Here is a 23079-nt window from a genome sequence, read left to right as displayed (position 1 = left end):
CCCACCGTGAAGTGTTGCCGCCAATTTGGAAAATGTTGTTTTCCCACGCCTTTTTAATGTTTCAACCAACTCGCATTCGCTTACAATAGCGCTTTGCTAGCCATACCCATTTGTTGATGGGTACCGGGCTGGCAACAAAAGTGCCCTCCCGTGATCACCCTTGGAAACTGGTGTTTATTCAGAAGCTGTTGGAGATGTTCCAATTAAAAACTGACCAAACTACTAATTCGCAACCATCTCTGTATCACTAGGCAATACAGTTGATGCACGGATGCGTAACAGTGGTAAATGCTTCTTGCACCATAATATTAACTATGAGTCTTTCGGATACGTACTGCACAAGCACACAATAATGAGCATTACAAAAATTGATTAAAAATGTAAAATTTATTGTTATATGCAGGAAATGTTGCTTTCATAGTTTGGAACGGTTTCATTGCGCAATAAACGGATTGCCACCACTGGTCAGCTGATCCAGTATTGCCTTGTGCAGGTCCTCTATCTGTTCGTACAGATAGGAGTGAATGTCACCGGTGCCTGAGTGATTGTACGTGTTGCCACGATTGTCGAACGATGCAATGTTGCCATTCTTATCGATTTCGGCGTAGCTCTCGAACTGTTGACCCGGGAAGCTGGATTGTTCGGTCGTTTGAGTCTTGGCCGTGGCTTTGCCGGCTGGATCCAAACACTCGCGCGTCACTTGAACCTTATTGATGTCGTCCTTGGTCGAATTCTTGACGATCACACACTTGAACGACTCCGGTGGACATGTCAGCGTGTCACAGATGATGGTGCCTGCGTTGTGCGAGATGATGATGTACCACGAAGATTAGACAAAACCGAAAATGAAGAATTTGTTTGAAACCGGATCGTTCGGTACGACAATCATCAATTCTCGAAATAAGGCTATGAATAGCATAGCATATTTGCTGCTACAGATGATTTTTTTTAGTTGATCGAAGGGTCGCAAACGAAACGGTAACGCTGATCTCGCTTACCATTCTCTATTCTAGCGTTTGATTCTCCGCTCAATGTCAAAAGGCTGCTAAGCTGTCGTGGCGATCGGCCGATCGCAGCGCCTTCCACAGAAAATGTTCCACAAACTGCTATCACCAGCACAGCACCAACAAAGAGTCCCTTTTTCATCTCCATCTTCAAGCTGTAAGTTATTTTCCCTTTGACAACCACTGGGATTGCACCAACGAACTAGATGCTCCGATTTGCACTGACTGGATGGACTGAGGCGTGAACTGATCGTAGAACCAACTTTTAAACCTACAACCCACCGATCAGACCCTTGAACCACCCGTGAGAACCGTGGACGAAAAGCGATGCAATTGTTAACCAACCAAGTACTCGCACTTTCCGGGTTACTAGAGCTAATCGCGCACGTCAGCGAACACATCCGGACATCGTCGTCACACAAGCCTACTGCAACCTGGGCGTGATGCCCGATTCTCGAACGAACCGTACTTGCTTCCAATGGCTGGAGAGCTTGTTAACTTAATTACAATCGGCTGCTATTCATCATCACTTGCCATATTTTTTCCGAACCAGCTGAACCAGCAGCAGCAAACGTTTGTGAACGTTTAACACTCTACACGAAAAACGGGAGAAACCGGATGACTGGCCAGATCGCCGGATCTACGCACACCCAGTCTGGGCCAGCGATCATAATCGGGATTTATTTATTTTCTTTGAAAAACGAATGTTCTATGGCGAACGTGATCGCTTCCGACAATTACCCAGCACGTCATGCGTCGTGCAAGTCGCCTGGCCTCCGAGAATGTCGGCTAGCTAATGAATCAAATGCTGATGTTTACTATGGCGGTAGTAACGGACATGCGAAGATAACGTTGACAGAGAGATTGATAAGCTTCAATGAGCTGGGTGTTGCTGAATAAATTGCAAAACTCTATACTCTACTTTTTACTCTAAATTCGATTCAGAGTAGGGTGCAATCGATGCAGAATACAATAAATGCAATGGTGACTGCAATGAAGGGGACTCAACATCAAAATGGCAAAGATTTTTTATTGTTTTTTTTTTTAATCTAGTATGCATGCAATTTTTGTACAGATCATTTTTATACACAAAATATTGGTGCAAGAAGCAAACAAAGCTATTGATTATGCTCTACGTCACCTCTTTGATATAATCTAGTATTTGATATAATCAGTAATTTGGATGCATGTTTTCACTTTAACACATTCAATGGTGATGAGCACGGAAGGAATTCATTTCCCCCGGTGAGAAAAGCCGGTATGACGTCTCGATAGAGCACGTTTTTTGTGTTTTTTTTTATAAAATCCAAACTAAACTGCTTCTATCTATGTGCGTGATACACGTGGAAACCATGTACTCGATTGTAATGGCTGTAGGATAAGACGAGCATCTAGGAATAGAAGAGTGATCTAGACATAAACGAACGAAATACTGCTTTTATTTAGCTTTCAATAACTTTTTAAATAAACAATTTACTTGCTTTCCTAATTTCGTTGGACATATTTAAATATGCCGATATAATTCTGAAGAATTCAGTGTGCAATCAAAATGATTGGCATAATGAACCAATCGAACAATTACACTTAACAAAACGACTAGTTACAGAAATATATATTTCCATGATTCTAAAATTTAAATTTCATAAGGCTTAGTAAAACAATGCGGGGAAAACCCTTAAATGGTCAGCTGAAAAGAGATCCGATCGAATTAATCTTTGTTTTGCTTCAAACTATAATCTGCAGTATCCATCTGACTTCGATTTTGCCCATACAATGGCCTTACTACTATTTTAATGCACTTACAGACAGACTAATGTCAATGATCTTCCCGAACCTACAATAAAATTGGAAACTGCTGGTATATCCATCCCTTCCGTAGTTATATACGTCAAAAACAATAGCATACTACTGCATTGAGTTTAGCTACAGGCATTGACATCGATCGACAACTATCTACGATCGATCTAAGTGAATTTCTAAATATTAACTATTTGATGTGGCATTTATTTATGTGGCATAGCCCACAGTAAAGAATGTTTCAAAAAAGGTTCCCCTAAGTGCAACAATCAATGGCAGCATTCCATCGTAAAGCTTAAGGGAATGCAAACATTTGAGGTGAAATAGCATATAACACCATCTCTTACCGCAGGAATGTAGTTTACATTCGTAGCTGAAATATGATACGGCGAAGGTAGCAGCACATGTTGATAGTGGGGGTAATTTGGCTTCCGGTGGGAAACTAGAGCTCGGCAAAGTGCGTTCCCCTAATGTCCAGAATCCCTAGAGCCATGTCGGTCTTCTACCAGGCCATTCCCAGGACCAACGCTGTTGTAATCCCGTTCAGCAATTATCGTAATACGTTCCGGTGATTGCTTATCCACCCCTCTCGAGAACAAGTCGAAACAGCGAGTAGCGAATACCGGCGAGGGGACGAGTCGGCTTAGAAGGTACTATCTCAAGGTCACAAATAAAGTGATTTTGATGTAATACGGCAAATCTGTTTATTCCAATATCTGATGGATGATATTGTAGACAAATAACAAACATCCAAGAATAATTAATTGAAGAAAAAAAATTAAAACAGAAGAAATTGCATCCATATTAGTAAAGTTGTGTTTAAAAACACACATATTTAAGCTAGTGAGCACATTGAACCAAGTGGCCATTGATTCGGTTTGATTTTTAAAATGTATCGCGACAATAAAAAACACATGCTTGTCACTGTTGGCTCAAATGGTGTTCTATACCGAGTATTAAATACGCAATGGTTTTGGTAATATCATTCTGATAACACAAGAATACGATAACAAGAATACGTTTTAGCTGCAACATGTTTTATTTAATTAAAAATTAACGACCAATATAATGAACCGAAAAAGATACGTTGAACACGTTGAACATGGAAACACATGAACGTTAAATATGAAAGAGGTCATAATACGATTGAGCCAAAAAATAGTATAAAAAAATAAAAAACGGATAGAAAAGAAAGATAAAAATTAATTTAATCTACATCAACATTCACCTAATCGAAAGGTAAAGTAAGTAAAATTATGGAATAAAACATTTTAAATTACTCATCCCATAAACTATTAGCAAGAGTACGGAATAAACCTCGAAAGCAGCATACATTTGCACCAAAAAAACACCTAACAGATAATCACATGGTTTGGATGTTGGTGGTAGCTAACATCCAAACCATCCAACTACCATGTTTTGTTATAAAATGTAAAGTCCCCTTTCCACTCGTTTAGCGGTGCATAGGGAAGAACCGTGCAGAAAGCATATCCGCAGCGATGGAACACTTGCAAGAAACGCTGTAGGTCGGAAATGTTGTCTGAACAAATTGTCTGTAACGCCATGACCTCGACCGCAGCGCGGCCACGTCTGGAGTAGCTGTAATCGAAGTCCAAGCCGATGTGACTTCTTCTGCTTCTTCGAAGCGTTCGACGTTGCTTTAGAATTCGAGGTACATCACAGCACAGCTTACTGAGAATGGAATCCCAACACGCCAGCTTCACCCGTCTGATGTGTCCAACTGTGCTGGCTGTCGTAGCTGGCTGTGGACGATGACAGCGTACAACACCGTGTGCGAATTTGTCGATACTCCCGCCTTATTCCCTGGAGAGAAATTTCGGGTGTTTCGAAAAGCAATCAAAGCGTAAGCTGGTGCTGCTGCTGCCGCCACTCTTCCAATCGATCGTCCACGGGGAATAGATGCAAACACGCAGGAAGGAGACCTGCATGGCTCATAACGGCCTGTACTCTGGGCATCTCTCGACCGGTACGGTTGAATCTTTTGTTAAAGAAAGGAGAAAATCTTTACATCACGCAACCGTTCTTTCACATTATCTTACGTAGAGAGGAAAAAAAACAGTCCTCCTTCCCAGTGCAGTGGCAGTACAGTAGGCGAGCGGCGTCGTGAGTGAAAATAATGGACCTGCCAGACACGCTCGTGGACCGAATCTGGAGAAATTTAATTTAGAGCATCAAAGAAGAGGGAAGAATTCCATATTCGTCGTCCATTTGGGTTTCTTTGGCGCTGTCCGCCCGAACCAATGCAACCATAGGTCCACATTTCGATGGACATTATTGGCAGCATGGTCTCGGTGTTCACGATGAGAACAGACTCTGGGGCTGCGGGTTGGGTTTTGTTCTCGTGCGCAAAAAAAAAATCGCAAAACACAAAATAAAAAAAAAATACTCTCAGTCCTTCGTTACTCTCATTTGCATTGATAAGGTTAAGAGAGTTGTGACTTATAAATATGTAAGCGAAACGCCAGGAAGAGAGGAAAGGTCAACCGATGAATGCCGTTGTTGGTTGTGTTCAATGGGCTTTTTATTGTTGGAATGATTTACTGGGTTGGTTTAAAAAAAGAAGGAGTCTCTCCAGCATATACCGTTTGTTTTAGCATGCAGCAGTTAAAAACCATGAAAGATCCACCGATTTTAAGAGCTTAGAAGCAATGCGTGATTTGTGACGATCAATAAAATTTGCTGGTTGTTAATATAGTATGTGATGACTGAGATAACCGGGTAAATTTTGTTACTTTAATCCCTGGTACTACAACAACAGATTATACACGATTGCTGAATGAAGAGCAATTATCGACGATAACATTATGATAGGTTTAATAGGTATCCATTTTTATGGCAACAATGCTAAACAGTTCCAGAGCCCAGTACAGAACAATTTGCCTCTGGGTAAAACTATAAGAGACATAATAACTCCAAAGCTCAACAAATAAACTTATGATTTAAACGTTGGATTGCGTACAGACAAAGTTCACATTTGTGAATCTAACTGCTGATTGTTTTTACAAAATTGCATCCTAACAATCGAAGTAGACTAATTAATTACAAAATATACTTAACTGAACCAAAGCAAGGACACTTTTATTCATGTAATTAATGCCAAAGATACAGTTAAACATCCTGGCCATCCATTCTGATGTTGCTCGCTGGCTCGCTAATACAATTCCCATTTTGAAACAGCTACATTTTAATTCATCCTCTTTACGCTCAATCGCATCACGATCGCGCGTTGTGGCGCCGCGGGATCCCGTGCAATCTGTCATCTTATGATAAATTCATTACGAGACACACATTAATTAGTACTCTGGGTGTGTTTTCTACTTCGCTCAGCCTCAGCCTGTTTCTTACGATGACGCGTTTTGCCTTTTTTTAATGTCATTTGTATGGATCCTTTCCCATTTGCCTCTTCCTCAATTGGATCGCATTTCTGTGACTCCGCTCGGATCCAGGCCTCCTGGGTCCTGGTCGGCTAGGTCCCTTTCATCGTTCAATCAACTGTCAGCTGCGCGATAGATGGACACAGAGGCAGGGGGGGTTTGTAAAGACATACGATCATCATGCGCGAAGTGGAAGGTGGGTACGGGGCGCGGCGATTGCGCTTGTCACCGTCAGCAGCACGGATGTCGATCGAACGTCGCCGATCGTGGCAGCATAAAGAACGCGCACACCATACCAGGGTCCAGCGTCAGCTAACTTATGCCATTCAATCACAGGAATAACGAGGCCCGCCAGCGTAGGTTATTTGATACGCTTTTCATCATTGACCGTCATCGTCGTCGCTGTAACTATTTGCACAGACCACTCGCGGGACGCCTCTTCACGGCGAGTGTTGGGACAGCAGGGCGCAGCTCTAAACCCAACTCTACAAATCCAATCACGGCAACACAAGTCTGATGTCAACTATTTCGTACTTTATTTGTCTTTCTACATTAACACATTTAATCAGTTACATTTTGCCCAATAAGATTTCAATTGGCTTATTGTGTAGTGGTTGGTTTTACGATAATCACGTGAAACAAAAACTGAGACATGTTTTAGATTAAATATCTAGCAAATATTCAACAACCCAATGAACAAAAATAAAAATAATAAATAATTTGCCCTTCATCATCACAGAAAATAGCGTGAACAACAGAAATAATGAGAGAAAAAAACAGAACTCAACTAGAATAGCCTGGACTGCACTGCAGAGAGTGCTTGCGAATTTAAAGCATTTGATGCGTTATTGATATAACGCACGGCTTACTCTAATCTAACACAAAAAGCATCGTGAATCATTTGTGTCAATGCTTGGCGAAGATGATAATTATACTGAACTGGGTTTGTCCGATAAATTTTCCGTTCGTTAACGTGGTTGAACAGTTAAACATGTTAAGTATACTGTCATTTCTGATACCCTGTTTTATGAGTGCACATAATCACTAATACGTGAGGGGATTTTATCGACAAACAACAAATACAATCTTATCAAAGCGATTGCTTTCCTCAAGTTCCTTAATCGTTCAACCACTCAGGCTGATGGTAGGTGAAATCGAATGATGATTGCCCGAACCCGCATGAACCCGTTCCCTAATGTTGCTACAGTTGCTCTACTCTACTTTAACAATACTTTCACTCTAGTTGAAAGTTAGCAAAATAGCCTATAACAAAAAGCAATTACTGCAACCTTATGCATGTTTGAAGATGGAATGTGTTTCTGTACCATTTCAGTACCACCTGTCCCATTCGAAGGAAAGGATACGTCGCACATATTAAGCATTCACATGTATGCTGACGAACATAAATTGTTGACATTCATTGTAGTCATTAGAACATTCAGCTGAGAGTATGAATAATACAGCTTGACTAGAAAATAGAAATCCGTTATAGTATGAAGCGTGAAACATACAACTCTTCGTTAGTAAGTGATTGGCATATACAATTTTAGATTAACGTATAGTTTAACGTTAACGTGTTCCTACGGCCTAGGATTCACATATTTCTCTCTCTCTCTCTCTCTCTCTCTCTCTCTCTCTCTCCCTCCCTCTCTCTCTATCTTTCTCGCAACTATTTGATATTGTACATTTCATCTCAACCTAATCATCATTTTTTATACAACACTAAGAGATTGCGGGTCTTATTACCCCTACACTCATCTACTGCCGTAAAATCCATTTGCCGCATCGTTCAGCTCTTCCATTAGCGACAGTGGGAAGCGCGCATCGTGCAACTGGTTGGGACGGTGTGGCTGTTGATCTGATAGTATAACCGCTTTAAGATTATTCATCTCTTGTTTCAAGGAAAACACGCACTCTTTTAGTGGTTTGAGAGTACAGCTTTTCCGGGAACTCTCTTCCACCAACGCCTGCAGTTGGTCAATGTCCAAACTGGATGGTGAAAATGATTTGAGATCTGGGCTGGTAATGGCCGTAGACCGTTGACCACTGCCACTGTTGGAACATTGCGTTTGGTTGATATTCTGTTGGAGTTACACATTTAGATAGAAAAATAATAAAAGTCAGCGACGGTGTAGCTTGAATTGAAAGATAAATATTATTCTATTGAAAATGCAAGTAGGCAGTTGATATTTTGTGTAAAACTAAGTTGCCATTGTTCCCTGATCGCATATTAACGGGATCCAGTGCATAAAGGGGTACCTTGCGACAACGTTCACATCAACATATTCATATTATTCTTCAAGAATGTAATACAAACAAATTAATATAAATCCGATTATATCTTATCGCTAACTAGCACAAAATAATAAAACATAATGAATGAATTCAAAGAAATCCCATCATTTCTCTGCCACTTACCTGTAAACTATTTCCAACCACATTCACCATATTTCTACGCAGTTCTCGAACTTCCTCCTGGAGCTCATACTTTTCGCGTTTTTCCTGTAGAATTGCATCTTGCAGTGATTGCAGATCGTGAAAGAATCGTTCCTTCGATGCCGCCAAAATTCGTTCGGAATCTTCGTACAACTTCAAGCGTTCATGGGCGGTTTCCAGCCGTATCTCCTGGATACGCACCAAACGGGTCAGTTCGTCGAGCTGTTGCGTAAAGCTGGACTCATTTGCGGCCACCATCGTGGCGGACTGTTGTAGCGATCGATTTTCGTCCACCAAGCGCTCGACCGTACGCCGAGAGTCCTCGAGTTGTAGGTTCTTCACGGCCAGCTCCGACCGAAGCTCATCGGCATCCGTAGACTGTACTTCGGCTGCTAGCTTCCAGTCACATGACGCTGCTTCCAACTGTGCCATTTTTTTGGCATCAATCTCTACCTGCTCCCTTAGTCGTTCATTCTCCTTGTGGACCTGCTGCAATTCGTGGAGCTCCTTAAAAGTCAGCTTCAACGAAGCCCAAACATCACCGTTGGCCATAAGCCGGCAGTTGTTCTGCAATAAGGTTACAAGTCGTTCCTTTCCAGCCCGTAACATTGTTGCCTCCTGCTGGCTGGATTCGAGGTCCGCTTCCAGCAGCAAACAGCGCTCGCGTTGTGATGCCATTTCGCAACGCAACTGTCCGCATTGGGCGTGTTGTTTCTCCAGCTCGGCGAACCGTTGCTCACAGCGTTCCCGTTCTCGGACACACTCCTTAATCTTCTTCAATAACGTTCGATTGTTTATCTCGTAACGCTGTAAACGGCGCTGATTATCGCTCTCAATCGCTTTCAGCATTGTGCGAAGATCTCGCATATTTGCCTCATCGATCTCTGCATTTGCATGACAACTCGAACCATGCTTTGGACACGACATTTTACTGCTGCTTTCCAACTGGTGTGCACTTGCGTTGGAATCTCTGGGTGTAAGTTTTTGTTCCAGCTCCGTAATGTTCTGTTTAAGCAGAGTAATAATCGCTTCGCTATGGCGAACAAGCTGTGGATTGAATCCCGTAGCTCCCGATCCCGATTGAGTATCGTTTACACACTGACCTAATTTTAGCTCTAGATTACAGTTTTTCGACTGAATAACTCGAAAATTCTCCAGCAGCTCGTTCTCTTCCTTCGCTGTCCACATGGTCACGGGCAGCTGATTGCTAGTTAACCGCTGCTCTAACTCACTATTCCGTGTGCGAAGGGATTTCAGTTCGCATTCCTGCACGGCCAACCGTTGGCAGGTGGAGACAAAGTTTATCGATAAAACTTTAACCTGTGCTTTCAACTGTTCCACGCCGACCTCTATCTGTCGTTTGGTGATACACTCGCGTGCCAACTGCGCACTGAGTGTCGCGATTTCGCTTTCATGGCGCCGCCTCGTATCCCTGTCACTAGACTGTGAACCTGATTCATTGTCCATTAAGCGTAGCAAGCCTTGCCGGGTTTCTTTTTCATTTTTGGCACATTTCATGAGCTGCTGCTGATGATCTGCAAGCGATCGATTGAGTTGCTCGATCAGAGTGTGTAGATCATCATTTTCCTTCTCCAAACGCAAATTACTAGCGGAAAGATCCGCCATTCGTCGATCTGCGGTTTCCTTAAGTGATGCTATTTCCTTGCTGCACTCTTCTCTCAACTGCTGCACTTCTGAGCATCCTGCACAGGAAGATATATCTTTAGACTCTTGTTTAATGATTGCATTCTTGCACTCCTCCCTGGCGGCGCACAGTCTTATTTCCGATTCGGCTCGCTCTGTATACATCCGATCAGCTGTGGCTGAAAGGGCTGCTTTTAGTTTGGCATTTTCATTTTGGCACCGATGCAACCCCTCACGAAACCATGCTTCTGATTCCTTCGTCCTTAAAAGCTCGCTGCGGCCATCAGCGAGCATCCCTTCCAGTCTCACGAGCTTAGTCGATAGGTTTTCGTTTTCACCGTACTGTTCGGCGATTTTAAGAACCAAGTCCTTATTGGCCTGTTTCTTGCACTCGAATTGGACGGTTACATCAGTGAGCTCAGATCGCAAGCGGTGCAATTCACGGTTACTCGTATCGCCTTGTTTCATGCGGGCAAGTTCCTTGCTCAGCTCATCCAGTTCCTTCACGAGCTCATTCTTCTCCTCCACCAGTTTGTCCAGCTTTTTGCTCCAGCTCAATCCAATTTCGTTGCGTATTTCGTTCCACTTGTACTTGTACGTCAGCAATTCCGTTTTGGCTTGGTACAGCTCCGTGTTTAACTGCACAAACCGATGATGCAGTTCGCTGCTCCCCGCATCGCCATCCACGGGAACAGCGAACGCTTGCTTGCCTTTCACACTCGTATCGGATAGTGAAAAGTTACCGGAATCGTAGTTACAGCCGCTATCGTCCAGCTCGGTGAACGCATTGCTGCCATGTCGCACCGTAGGGCGCGGTGTGGAGGATGCACTGCCAGCGTCATTCTGGGTCGCCTCCGAACCATAGGAAAGCTGAGACGAGGACGGCGACGGATGAAGCAGCATTTGGTGCCACGTTTGTGCACTCGGGATGGATCTTTCATTTTTCGTTGGCTCAATTGCGCTTCCACTTTGCGTGACATCATCATTTGCGGCGCAAATCCGTTTGGACATAGCACGGGACGTTGCTGGAGCGGTGAGTATCAGGGTCGCTGGGCACAATCTACGTACTCTCTCCCATGCTCCGGCAGGGCGGTGGTGGCAATCACTAGAAGAAAAAACTGAATCGGTAGTACAGGCTCGTAAGGAAAGTTAATTGCTCGCCAACAGCAGCATCTGTGATCCGCGAAAGGACGTTGACTTGCTTCGCTGGTAGCAGGCTGAGGGAAAACGTAAACAAGCGCAGCTGTCAAGGTGCTGTTTGACAGTTCGGTTGAGATCGCGAAGGGGCGAATCACGGGCCGGGTGTGGGACGAGCAGATTAATTTTTTCGTTAAAATGTGCACCGCATAAGCAGCATCCTGGCTCCAGTGTGTAGGTATCAATGAAAATGTTTGCCAGTGATTCGTATCTTCGTAACGCACTGCACCAGTGATAAAGCGAGTGTCCGGTTCCGATCGTTCCGAGCCATCGAGAGGTGGGGCTCCGCGGAGTTGTTTACAAAGTTTCGATACAAAACCGTGCTAGCGGAAGGACGGCTGAATCAGCAGGAAAGGATTGATTGCACATAATTTGATCGGATCTTTTCGCGGTTTAGCCAGCGTATTAATGGTTTCGCACAGAGTCAGAGCAACCGTAGAGCGCCGAGCAGCGACCACAAAGAGCAGGTGTGTGGCTTGTGCGGCAAGCTAGTCAAGCGAAAGGTAGCAGCAGCTGGCGAGCGATTTCGTTCCCACAGCAGATCTCCGCTGTTCGCAAGCGCGCGCTTCTCAGCTCACGTCGTCCGGTGGTTCAGTTTTCGGAGCGCCATCCGATGATCGTCAACGTGCGTGTGTGCCGATTTCGAAACGACACCTATTGCCTGCAGAACAGGTGTAGGAGTTATGTGCAGGCACCATAACGGAAGAAATCTACAACCACAATAGCCCCGCTCATTGCAGCTCTCGTTCGTATACCGTGCAGTGTTTCTAGAAAGGGAGTTGTACCCGTGATGTCTGCCTTTTGTTTGGTGGCACAAAGATAGGGTCAAACAAACGACACGTGCGAACAGGATCCTCTGTTCACCGAATCTCCGAAACGATCACCGATCAGGCTAAGCGCGACATATTTTCATTCAACTTAATACACATCGTTAGTGCTACAGAACCGACGCCCTTCCGCTGAACCGTGCGTACATTCCAGAACGCCTACTTGGTGCTAGTAATCGTGTATCACCGCAGTAGTACGATCCGCTGTCTCCATGGCTTCGCTATCGTTACCACGAGTGCTTCAAAATCGAAAATCGCCAGTCGACATTGAACGTGAACATCTCATCAAACATTTGGTAGGCTACTACTGATGAAAATGGTATTCAGTGCACTTGAGTTTGCTGTTTGCTGCACTACCTGAATACATTTTTTTTTTACAAATGCCGCACTATAACGCTCGCACACACCACTAGGTCACGTACCACTAAAGCCGTGGAGATTGCCGTGTAGAAACACCTGGTGTGACTCACGTTAGGGGGACAGATCTATTCATTCATTCCCATCTCAGACTGATGCAAGTGTGTCCCCCAAAAAAAAAAAACCACCCAAGGCCGTGCACATGATGAACATTACATTCAATTTCGACGGCGCTGTAAATATTAATATTATCAATCAAACAAACAATTCATACGCCTCATTTACAGACTGAAACAATCTCTAGTTCGTTAACTCGCACCAGTCGCATGTGTGCCCATGTGCGATATCCGTCTTTGTTATCACCGTTTATGAATTCGCTTCCATGTACGGAGCATCGGCTTCCGGTCTGACGCAGGGTGCGTGGAATGGCATCGAAATTCGGGCTAATTTTGGACCCTTTTTCTTCTTAAAGTATGCCTCGGTTTGTAGTTCAAATAGCACCGAAAGCTGGCTGAAATGTGATATCTCTATACAACCCCCCCTCTCGCTCTCTCTGGGTATATTTCCAGATCACTCTGTTCTAGCTTACCACTCAGCCTTTCTTCTTTCGCGAAAGGAAAAAAACATTATTTCAAAATCCCACTTTCAGCTGTCTTTTCACGATATTAGTTTTCCATTGTGATAGACGTTAGAAGAAAGTAGCCTGTAGAGCTGTCGCTGCAGACACGTACCTTCGTACCAATCACTGATCTCATCACCTTGCCAGCAGCATTTGCTGCAGTTTCTCTGTCGTGCCGCAAAGTGCACATTGGAATTTTTCAATTGCGACGGGCAAGAAAGTGAATTGAAAACGGCAATCTCCCGAGCCTCCACCCGCTATGCTTCAGTAAGTACGGGGCGTAGAAAAGTGTGAAAATTCCTAAAATGCCGTACACTCACAAGGTGGAAGAAGAAATCGCGAAAAGAAAATCCAGCCGAGGGAAATTCGAAATTAGCTCTGGAAAGAAAGAGCCGCATAGCACATTCCACGATTTGGTAAAGCGATAGGATCTATTCGAAAGTGCATTAGGCTATAGTTTCGCCAAAATCCCGCTACAGTAGTTGCACAACAATCATGCACTGCCGTTTATAGCATGATTTCCTATGGTTGTTTTTAAACCAACCTACTGCATAGCAGTAATCGAATTGTCGCAGTGCAGTTAATGACATTAACTCTCTACGGGTACTATGATCCCCAATCCTCTATTACTGCCGTAACCAAAATATCATAACGCTACAGTGATTGCGAGATCCATGAATGAGATTGCCACTTTATTTGTTTTAATGTCTTCTGCTAGATAGTTATTCTCGAACATATATGAGTTGCACGAGCGCCAATGATGATGATGGTGAAGATAAATTGGAGATAGTCGATATTATCTTGATGATAATAAAGGTCAGGACTACGAAGTGTTGGCATTTTTGCAACACTCTCCAGAACCCTCTGCCTGGTTGCCAACATAACGTATGAAGAGCGTGGTGAAACTCCTATTGCGAATGAACTTTTTGATGGCTATGCACGTGCAGTGCATCACCACTTCTTTGAGCCATTTTATTCGTTAACAGGAGTTAACTTCCCAATTCCACGTGGCGTGGTTATGAAATCAATAAGCCCATTTGTAATTGCGAAGAACGCAAAACAGGACGCGTCGTCATAAGCTTCCGAATCAAATGATTCATCACAGTGATAAAGTGATCCGTTTGCCTATTGCACATTGAAAAAAGTGATGCATTGGTTTGTGGTCAGGTAGCAACTTAAAGGGCATTAAGTGAAAAAGTACAAAGTATGCCAAAGGCTATTAAAAAAAACTAGTCCACGCAGAATACATTGTGCAATTGTGTGAAATACCAAAATTAAATTATGTGAAAATGTTGATAGCTGTGGCAATGCGATAAATATTGATAATTTCGGAAACACCATGCAATGTTCTTCAAACTCATATGTACAAGCACACGTGCTTCGTCACCACGACGTTCTTTTTTTTATGAAATCTTTATCTGCTTTTCTATCATACAAACCGACTGATTAGATAAACCATTTATCAGGCCAGGCTTCTTTTTTTTTTTTGCTTGTGTGAGTTGCCATTCCCACAAAGACTCCATGGCAGGTGTAACATACCGTTGCACAAATCCATCCCTTGTCAGTAATGGTTCTGATGGTACTAGGAAAGGTAAGGAGTCTTCTGTGGCTTTAAAAGTTACTGCGAGCAAGAATTATTACATCGCATTACCGGAATACCAGGAAAGCCAAACCGGAAAGTCAACGACAACGGAGCGACGCGGTGTGTTTCCTTCCGATCCATACCGATCGATCTGGGTTCGGTTGTTCGCCTTCGAAGCTTAATTCAATTTGTGCACAATGTGAAACCGAAGTGAAAGCGCAATTAGAATGTCACTAACGAGCCACAATCGTATTCTGGCAATAGTAGGCTGCGCGTGCGTATGCTTATAGAGTGCCTGTAAGATCATAGTTTTGAAGAAGAAAAAAAAGACTCTGATTTATACAAGATTTCTGTACATTTTAAGATCCTATATCTGTTTCAATTTGGTTGGTATCCAAAAGAAGTTTGCACATGTCTTTGTACAGGATTTTGGGTTGGACGATTGCGTGATATCCGGGATGTGAATCATCATTGTATATTATCGATTTATGAAACAGCGCTGCGGTGATTCAGTTCAGTGATAGACACAAAGTGATAACGTTGAGGTCTTTCGCCCTTGCTTATCAGGCGGCGAACCTAGTATCTTCATCCTGCTGTTCCGTCGTGACGGATGTGTATTGAAATACAAACGTGTGCCTTCTTACTAAGTGGACATCGTGTGCTCTTAAAAACGCGCCTTCGTTTCTAGACACTAGTTGTACATCATGGGAGATACTAAGGTGTTATCACAATTGATCGTTCTTTTATATTCCTTCTATTTTCTTCCTTAGTAAACAAAAGTGAGAAACCAGATTGCTTTTGCGAACATTTGCCCCCTTTTTGTATAAAAATATTTTACATTACTGCCCGTACTTGAAACTCTTGGATGCAGGGTTGACGGATTTCATATTGTAATTATTTTACCACCAAACCGTAACGTGAATTGTGCAAGTGTTATCGGTCTTATGAGCAACAGTTGTACATAAACATCGAACTATTCAATCCAAAGAAGAGATTTGTTCCACCATTAACACCTGATACCGTCAGCTACAGTCATGTCTTTAACGGATAAAGAATATTATAATTTGGTAAGTGTTAGACCTGTACAGAACGGGTTTGCTGGATTAACCACGTATTAAACCATGTACTTTAACTTGTTGCATAGTGTTGCCGTGCTTTGCACGTTTTGCATTTGCACCTTGCGCTAATGATCTTCCGTTTTGCAGTCTATCAGCATATCAAAGGCACTCAACAATGTGGAAATGCCAATCAAGGGGAAGCACGTTCGTGCTGCAATCATCGGAACATTTCACAGCAATGGTGGCCTCACGTTCTGGTCCATTGCCATTCGGCAACCGATTCAAGACAATCGCATCGTCGCATGGAAATTCTGCCACTTGCTGCACAAGATTCTGCGCGAAGGTCATCCCCTATGCTGTCGGCAATCGATGCGCCATCGTGGCATGTTGCTAGAGGCCGGTAAATTGTGGGGCCACCTGAATGATGGCTACGGCATCTGCATCAAACACTATACGAAGCTGCTCGTTACGAAGCTGGAGTTTCATGATCGTAACCCAAGGATCCCTGGTAGTCTTTCACTACGCCAGGGAGATCTGGAGAAGATCGGCGAAGGTGATATTAATATTTAGTAAGTAGTTTGATCGTCCTGTGAAGGTTTATTACATGTTGCCGTTGAGCTGTCATTTCTATGTTATTTTTCTTTATTATACTTTAGCTTCCAGTTAGCGGTTGAAATATTCGACTATCTGGATGATATTGTCGCCCTGCAAGCTACAAGTATGTCGCCATCCTTAAATTTTAACAAATCAAGCCAATGCATAACGTGTCCTCCAATTCTCTGCCCTTTCCAGTATTCAATTCCATCACAACGTTTTGCGTTAGTTCCATGACATCGCCGGGTCAGTGTCGATTGGCGCCATTAATCCCGTGTATACAGGATTCGAATCCGCTCTACGATATGTTAGTGCGTGTCATGTTCAAGCTGCACGCCAATCTTCCATCGGATCTGCTGACCGGTCACCGACAGCGCTTCAATACACTGTTTCATCAGCTCAAGCAGTTCTATGGTCAATCGCGTAGCCTGCAGTACTTTGTCAATCTGATCACGGTGCCAAAGCTACCGGAAGCACCGCCCAACTTCCAGCAACAGAGCGACCTTGGCAACTATCAGGCGCCGGTCGTAGTGATGCCGGACACTGACCCAACGGACAATGAGCCGGAACCAGTGGTGTCCAACTTAATCGACACGGCTGAAGCTGCCCCACCGATCCCGGAGCTACCGCAGCATGATAATCACCAACAATCCGTTAGCCAGTCTCCTGTAGTGCCGTTGGCACAGGTCATTGAGTTGGAGCGATTGATTCAAGAGCGAGACGAATTGGTCCGCCATTTGCAAACCGAAACCCAGCGACTGTCAAATCACGTCAAGGCGATTACCATAGAGCAACGGGACGTGCAGTCCCGGATGGAGGAACAAATTGTGGCTTTAAGGGCTCAACTGGCCCAACGCCATGATGAGCTGACGAATTTACGCTTCCAGAAGGAAGAGTTGGAGTTGCGCGCCCAAACTGCGCCATCGCTGGAACGTGAGTTGTCTGATATACGATGATTTTTTTTTTCCTACTGACAATTTTATCGATTTGGCAATTTTCATCGCCCAACAGAACGAGCCCAAGCTGAGGAAGAACGAGCGAAAGCTAGTGAGGAAAAGTTCCAAAAACTTAAAACGATGTACACGCAGATCCGCGACGAACATGTCAATCTTCTACGGCAGGTAATAGAACAAGGCTTTATACATAGCACAGTTTACAAAGTTTTTCCACACTCTGTTCTTCTGTTAATTAATGCAGTTTTTGGTGCGTTTGTGTACGTGTATGTGTGCGTGTTTCTATCTCAAATATTAAAACAACAAGAAGGTTCAATTATTTTGGATATCTTCAAAAGATGAACTGTTGAAATTGTGCACTGAAGCAAGTACATCAAATGCTCGTAGAGAAAAGTTTAATGTGTTAAACTAGCAGATCGAGATGAAGCTTCAGTTGTTTTATTTGAAAATGAAACTTGTTTTAAAATATTGCTTTCGTTTTTCTGTGCCGCATGCTTTTTGGTCAACATGACCATTTTCGGTTTTTATCATAGATGAAGTTTGATCAATATAAGATCAATTGCTACAAGCAGGTTAGTAAACGGTGCCGTTTTTGAACAGGCAACATAAATCGTTTCATTTGTAGAAACCATTCCCTGTGACAACATATACGCTCATAGCTCAAATCGAAGTAGTTATTAAAAAAAATTGATCCCTTTACATTGTTCTGCGGTTTAAATTGTTTTTTTTTTTTCATCACATAATCTATGGTTACTATGGTTAGAAATGGCTATCATAAACTTTTCCCCGATCAACCTTTAAGCATACTTTGAACAATATCGCTATTTGATGATTGTGATAATCATTCGTAAACACTCCACCATTCATTGGTACCGTTCCACCTTTCTTATCACACATATCCCATGCCCACTCACAACAGCATGGCGAAATAAGTAAGCAACTGGCCACATCCACCGAGGCAGCGACAGAGGCCCACAAAGCCAAAGCTGAGCTTCAGCAACAGCTGGAAGAGCTACAGCAGAAACAGGCTCTCGTTCAGAATGCATTGCAGCAAAGTTCGAACGAGGCGCGCCACGAACAAGAGGCTATCAGTGAGCAGCTACAAACCATGACCCAAAAGTGTGAATCACTGCAAAGTCGATACGACGAAATGGAGGCGACCCGGCAGGCCGAAATCGCAGAGCTGCGCGTTGGAATGGAGCGACTGGAGACGGAAATCCAGACATTCCAGCAGGACCGTGAAACACTTTCAACGGAAAAAGGCAGTCTCGAGGAGCGGCTTGCCGAAATACAGGGCGAAAAGGATGAGCTAGCGCTCAAGTATCAAGAGTGTATTTCTAAGATACAAGCCCTAGAGTTAAAGACTGAACACTACGCTAAAGAGGAAGCTTCCTTACAACAAAGCGTTAGTGCAACTACACAGCGAACGGAAGGTAAGTACTCTTTCCGGAGGTGTCTTGTGGTGCGTTCTGTGTCAGTTTTTTTTTTTGTTCGAATACCGTTCATTAGCACAAAATATTAACTTTACAAATGTGTTTTTTTGTTATATCGTTACCTTGCATGCACTACTAACATATTTTATGGTTCACATTCTTAGTAAGTTTTCATTGCGATGTTTTGAAAGTGATTAATTTCCAAAGGCATCTAGATAGCTGAATTCTGTCTGTTGAAGTGATTCGAGTTAAACATTTTTTTTTCTCACCTTCTTTTTTCTTTGTACACGATCACAGAATTGTCGGAACAAATCGAAAACCTTCGGATGGAAAAATGTGAATTGGAACAAAAATGTTCGGAACTGGAAGCAGCCAAAGAAGCGCAGGAAGCCGAATTTAAACGGAACCAGGAGGCGGATTTGCTTCGCTTCGACTCGATGAAAACGGAATTGAGCGAGCAGCTTACGGCTTTGGAAACGACCAAGGATACAATTTCCGATGAGCGGCAGAAAACTTTGGAGCAGCTTCTATTGTTGCAAACCGAAGCATCACAAAAGCAGACCGATTTCGAGTCACTGGTGACCGATCTGAAGTCGGTGATCGAGCAGAAGGATCACGAGTTGGAAGAGCTTAACGTTAAACACCGAGAACTGGAGGAAAAGTATCAGGTAAGACCAATCAAAAGCGAACGATGGCACCCTGTCTGTCTGCTTTTGTTAATTGTAAGTCGGTGATTCGCTCGCATACATGCAAATCGTGAAACAATACAAGTAACTTCAATTGTTTGAACACGAATGCTTGCTTGTACTGTTTCCATCATTCTATGTGAAACATGTTTTCTATCGCACTCATATTTGCATCTTGCCCAGCATTTTCCTTTCATAAATACGTGACTAATCGTTAAAGCATCGGTTATCGGTATTATCGCTTACATTCATTACAACACACGCCCTATAGCTAGGATACATATCGGCTAACAAAATAGAGTTAACAATGTGTTTGTCCATTGTCCGCTGTAAGTGTCGTAGAAACAGTAGCGTGAAATGAAATAATAACACTACTTTTACCTATTTCCGGCGCTCTCGACGATCCGATGAAATAAAATAAAAAATCACCAGAGTCTAGATGCAAATATGGAACGCTCAGTGGCAGAAAAGGAAGCAATCGAGTCTGATCTGCAAGATTTACTACACCAACAGGAGGAAACGGAACGAAGGATGCAAAGCGCCCAAACGAAAATTGGTGAACTAGAGACGGCACTGGCCGATAGCCGAATCAGTGGCGACACTGCTTTGCGTACCCTGCTGGAGGCTTGCATTAAATCATCGGAAAAGCTGACGGTGCGAGCGATTGGCGAAAATGAGATGCCAGGAGCCGGCGGCACACCGACCTACTTTTTGATGATCGCAGAAGAGTTGCAGGAGGTATTGACTAAGCTGAAAATGGTACACGAAAACTATCTGAAAGATAACTCCACCAACGTTGAATCGTTGGCACGCAAAGTTATCATCGGGGCTCACTTACTAGCTTCAGCGCACGTGCAAGGCATGACCATCTGCAATAGATCAGCGAACATTGAAAGCGGCGAACGTAAGTCTTCTACTACTACTAAACATATAATCTACCGTCCTTATTTCCCAATTTATTGCTTATATTTCAACTTATACTGTTTATATTTATTGTTGGATCCACTGGATTACAATATTCACGATTGATGGCAAAAGTTGTTTAATTGATTCTATTATTTGCTAATCAATGAATTTATTGAAATTGTTTTAATGTTGTTTTTTACTGCACACTATTATTTTATCGAACGATTTGTGAGTATCACGATGTGAAATTTAAAAGAAAAAAAATGACTGAACGGAAGTAAAGTAGTAAGTGATACAATCGATGTAATCTATGCTTTTATTATCCACCCTCCCTAATAGGCATAGCGGAAGAGATTAAGAAACTGGGCCAGTCTATTACCAGCCTATTCCAAGCGCTTCAAAAAACGAGTGAATCGGATACCGTAAGCGAAAGAGTAACGGATCTGAAATCAAAGCTGGAGCAAGTTACCACAATGATCGTCGATCTTGGCAAGCAGACAGATGGAACAGAAAATTTGGGCGATATGGTCGAAACGGAACTGTCCAGCATGGATAAGGCCATTGAAGAGGCTGCGGCCCAGATTCAGGTAACATTTTAGTCAAACACGCCATTTGCCAATCGATAAGACACTACAAACTGCTGCTACTCTCTCTCTCTCTCTCTATCTCGTCCTACAGGAAATGCTGTCGAAATCGCGGGCTTCCGATTCTGGCATCAAACTGGAGGTGAACGAGAAAATCCTGGACGCTTGTACGAGTCTCATGCAAGCGATTCGTATTCTGGTGCAAAAGTCCCGCTTGCTGCAGTCAGAAATCGTGTCGCTTGGCAAGGGAACGGCATCGGCTAAAGAGTTCTATAAGCGCAACCACCAGTGGACTGAGGGTTTAATTTCCGCAGCGAAAAGTGTGGCCCAGGGGGCCAACTTCTTGGTGTAAGTAGTAATGTGACTGGGATTTCACATTTTTCTTCACACTATATACTAAATTTTTACTTTGCTTCTCTTGGTCCAGGACGGCAGCAAACAAAACGGTGGCAGGAGGAGCGAAACATCAGCTGGATTTAGTTGTGGCCGCTCAGGAAATCGCTGCTTGTACCGCCCAGCTGGTCGTTGCTAGCCGTGTGAAGGCACCACGAACCAGCTCCAACCTGACCGCTCTCGGTACTGCCTCGAAGAACGTAACACAGGCAACGGGCATCGTGGTGGCCACTGCCAAAGATTGCAGCCAACGGCTAGAAGATTCGCAGGATCTTGATCTCGGTACGCTGACGGTACATCAAGCCAAAACGAAGGAGATGGAGATACAGGTGAAAGTGCTTGAGCTCGAGCAGGCGCTCCAGGTTGAGCGTATGCGGTTGGCTTCATTCCGGAAGAAAAATTATCACCAACCGGCCGAAGAGTGATTTATTTTTTCGCCCAACTACTACCACCATGCACTTTTCTACGATTTTGAACTAAAATGACGAGCAGGAAGATGAAGGTTCCAACACATGTGGAGGTTCTGTTTTTCAAACAACTCGGAACACGCCAGTCACTTTTAAGCGAAACCTACCAGAGGCCTTTGGCAGGACCGAGTGCATCGATTACGTTCCGCCGCGGCGCGAAAGCGAGGAGGCAACCCCCCACTCCCCCTACCCCATCACCGATGCATTATAGTTGCGTATACGTAAAACTAGTGCTGTTAATTTATTAAGTTTATAAGCGCAGCGCATAATGTTCCCCAGTGTGCTGTGCTGTTAAAAGTATAGTTCAATCAAAAAACGAAAACAATAAAAATCGCAATCGAAACCAAATTCTATAAATAAGAAGGCCATGGAATGGCTGGCGTGTTTATTTTGAATGCATTTGTGACGATTTGTTTTGCTGGTGGTCCAAACGAAGGTGTGCGCAGAGGTGAATTCAAAATCTGAACACCCCAAATTTATCTCCAAACCGGTCCGAGAGGAGCCGGTTTGTGGATGGATGGATACTGATCGTCCGATTCGCTTCCGATCGAGCATGTAATACGCCGGCGGCAGCAGCAGCAGGTCCTCTGAACAAACATGCTGCTGCGTTCTCGTTAGCAAAATATGGCGCATTCGGAAGGTGTACTCAACGGTCACAGTAAACCATTGGCCAGTTCATAGTTCATCGTAAACAACGACAATAACAACAACAACGTCAGAGAACCAGTTTCCGAAGCTGGAATGATTTACATGCTCGCCAATGGCGCAGACGAATCGCGCGTGGCGCGTATAACTAAAAGCCACATTCAGGAGGCTCGTCCAGTACAGCAACAAGCGCCAACAGCCACCTGGACTACTCTGTCGCTTGCAATTTGAATATCGTGTTTACTTCAACCCGATCCCAGTAGGCATTCAGCGATGAGTGTACTGTCCGACAATGTGGTCCGATGCGTTCGAAACTGAGTGGAGATTCTTGGTCTTGCTAGCAACAACAGTAACACCATATGGTTGCACCGCCGTTACACGTGTGAACGTGAGAATGCCATTTCCCATCCCTTCGCTTATCAACGCGAGAAAGTTCTAAACACATCTATCCTGCGCCCCCACCGACGCCAAGGCTGATGGGACCGGTTTTGGAGAGCCGGTG

The 23079-nt window shown here is 43.7% G+C and overlaps 3 protein-coding genes across 8 annotated transcripts; 1 reads left to right on the top strand and 2 right to left on the bottom strand.

The window, feature by feature from the left end:
- Positions 1–366: 366 nt before the first annotated feature.
- On the bottom strand, positions 367–1763 carry LOC126575336 (uncharacterized). The gene is made up of 2 exons (XM_050235978.1): positions 999–1763; positions 367–795 (listed from the first exon to the last, which is right to left on the bottom strand). Exons 1-2 carry the CDS (start codon positions 1150–1152, stop codon positions 434–436), a joined length of 516 nt encoding a protein of 171 aa, XP_050091935.1. The 5' UTR covers positions 1153–1763; the 3' UTR covers positions 367–433.
- A 4947-nt stretch (positions 1764–6710) lies between these two features.
- LOC126578910 (restin homolog) lies at positions 6711–11483 on the bottom strand. The gene is made up of 2 exons (XM_050241938.1): positions 8615–11483; positions 6711–8277 (listed from the first exon to the last, which is right to left on the bottom strand). Exons 1-2 carry the CDS (start codon positions 11285–11287, stop codon positions 7951–7953), a joined length of 3000 nt encoding a protein of 999 aa, XP_050097895.1. The 5' UTR covers positions 11288–11483; the 3' UTR covers positions 6711–7950.
- Positions 11484–11553: 70 nt separating this feature from the next.
- LOC126578908 (huntingtin-interacting protein 1) lies at positions 11554–22280 on the top strand. 6 transcript variants are annotated; one of them, XM_050241932.1, is made up of 13 exons: positions 11554–11647; positions 15629–15925; positions 16064–16485; positions 16573–16634; positions 16709–17443; positions 17522–17631; positions 17997–18035; positions 18383–18896; positions 19194–19564; positions 20015–20486; positions 20828–21075; positions 21167–21420; positions 21500–22280. In XM_050241932.1, the coding sequence occupies exons 2-13, from the start codon at positions 15893–15895 to the stop codon at positions 21888–21890; spliced, it is 3651 nt and encodes a 1216-aa protein (XP_050097889.1). In that variant the 5' UTR covers positions 11554–11647; positions 15629–15892; the 3' UTR covers positions 21891–22280. The 6 variants fall into 6 exon arrangements, with proteins under 6 accessions (XP_050097889.1, XP_050097894.1, XP_050097891.1 ...); XM_050241934.1 differs by having other exon boundaries at positions 11635–11651; XM_050241933.1 differs by lacking the exon at positions 11554–11647 and adding an exon at positions 11991–12596.
- Positions 22281–23079: the final 799 nt, after the last annotated feature.

Source organism: Anopheles aquasalis, chromosome 3, assembly GCF_943734665.1.
Source record: "Anopheles aquasalis chromosome 3, idAnoAquaMG_Q_19, whole genome shotgun sequence".
NCBI classification, from domain to species: Eukaryota; Metazoa; Arthropoda; class Insecta; order Diptera; family Culicidae; genus Anopheles; species Anopheles aquasalis.
The sequence above is the reverse complement of the archived record's forward strand: the minus strand, read 5'-3'. Positions and strand labels throughout refer to the sequence as shown.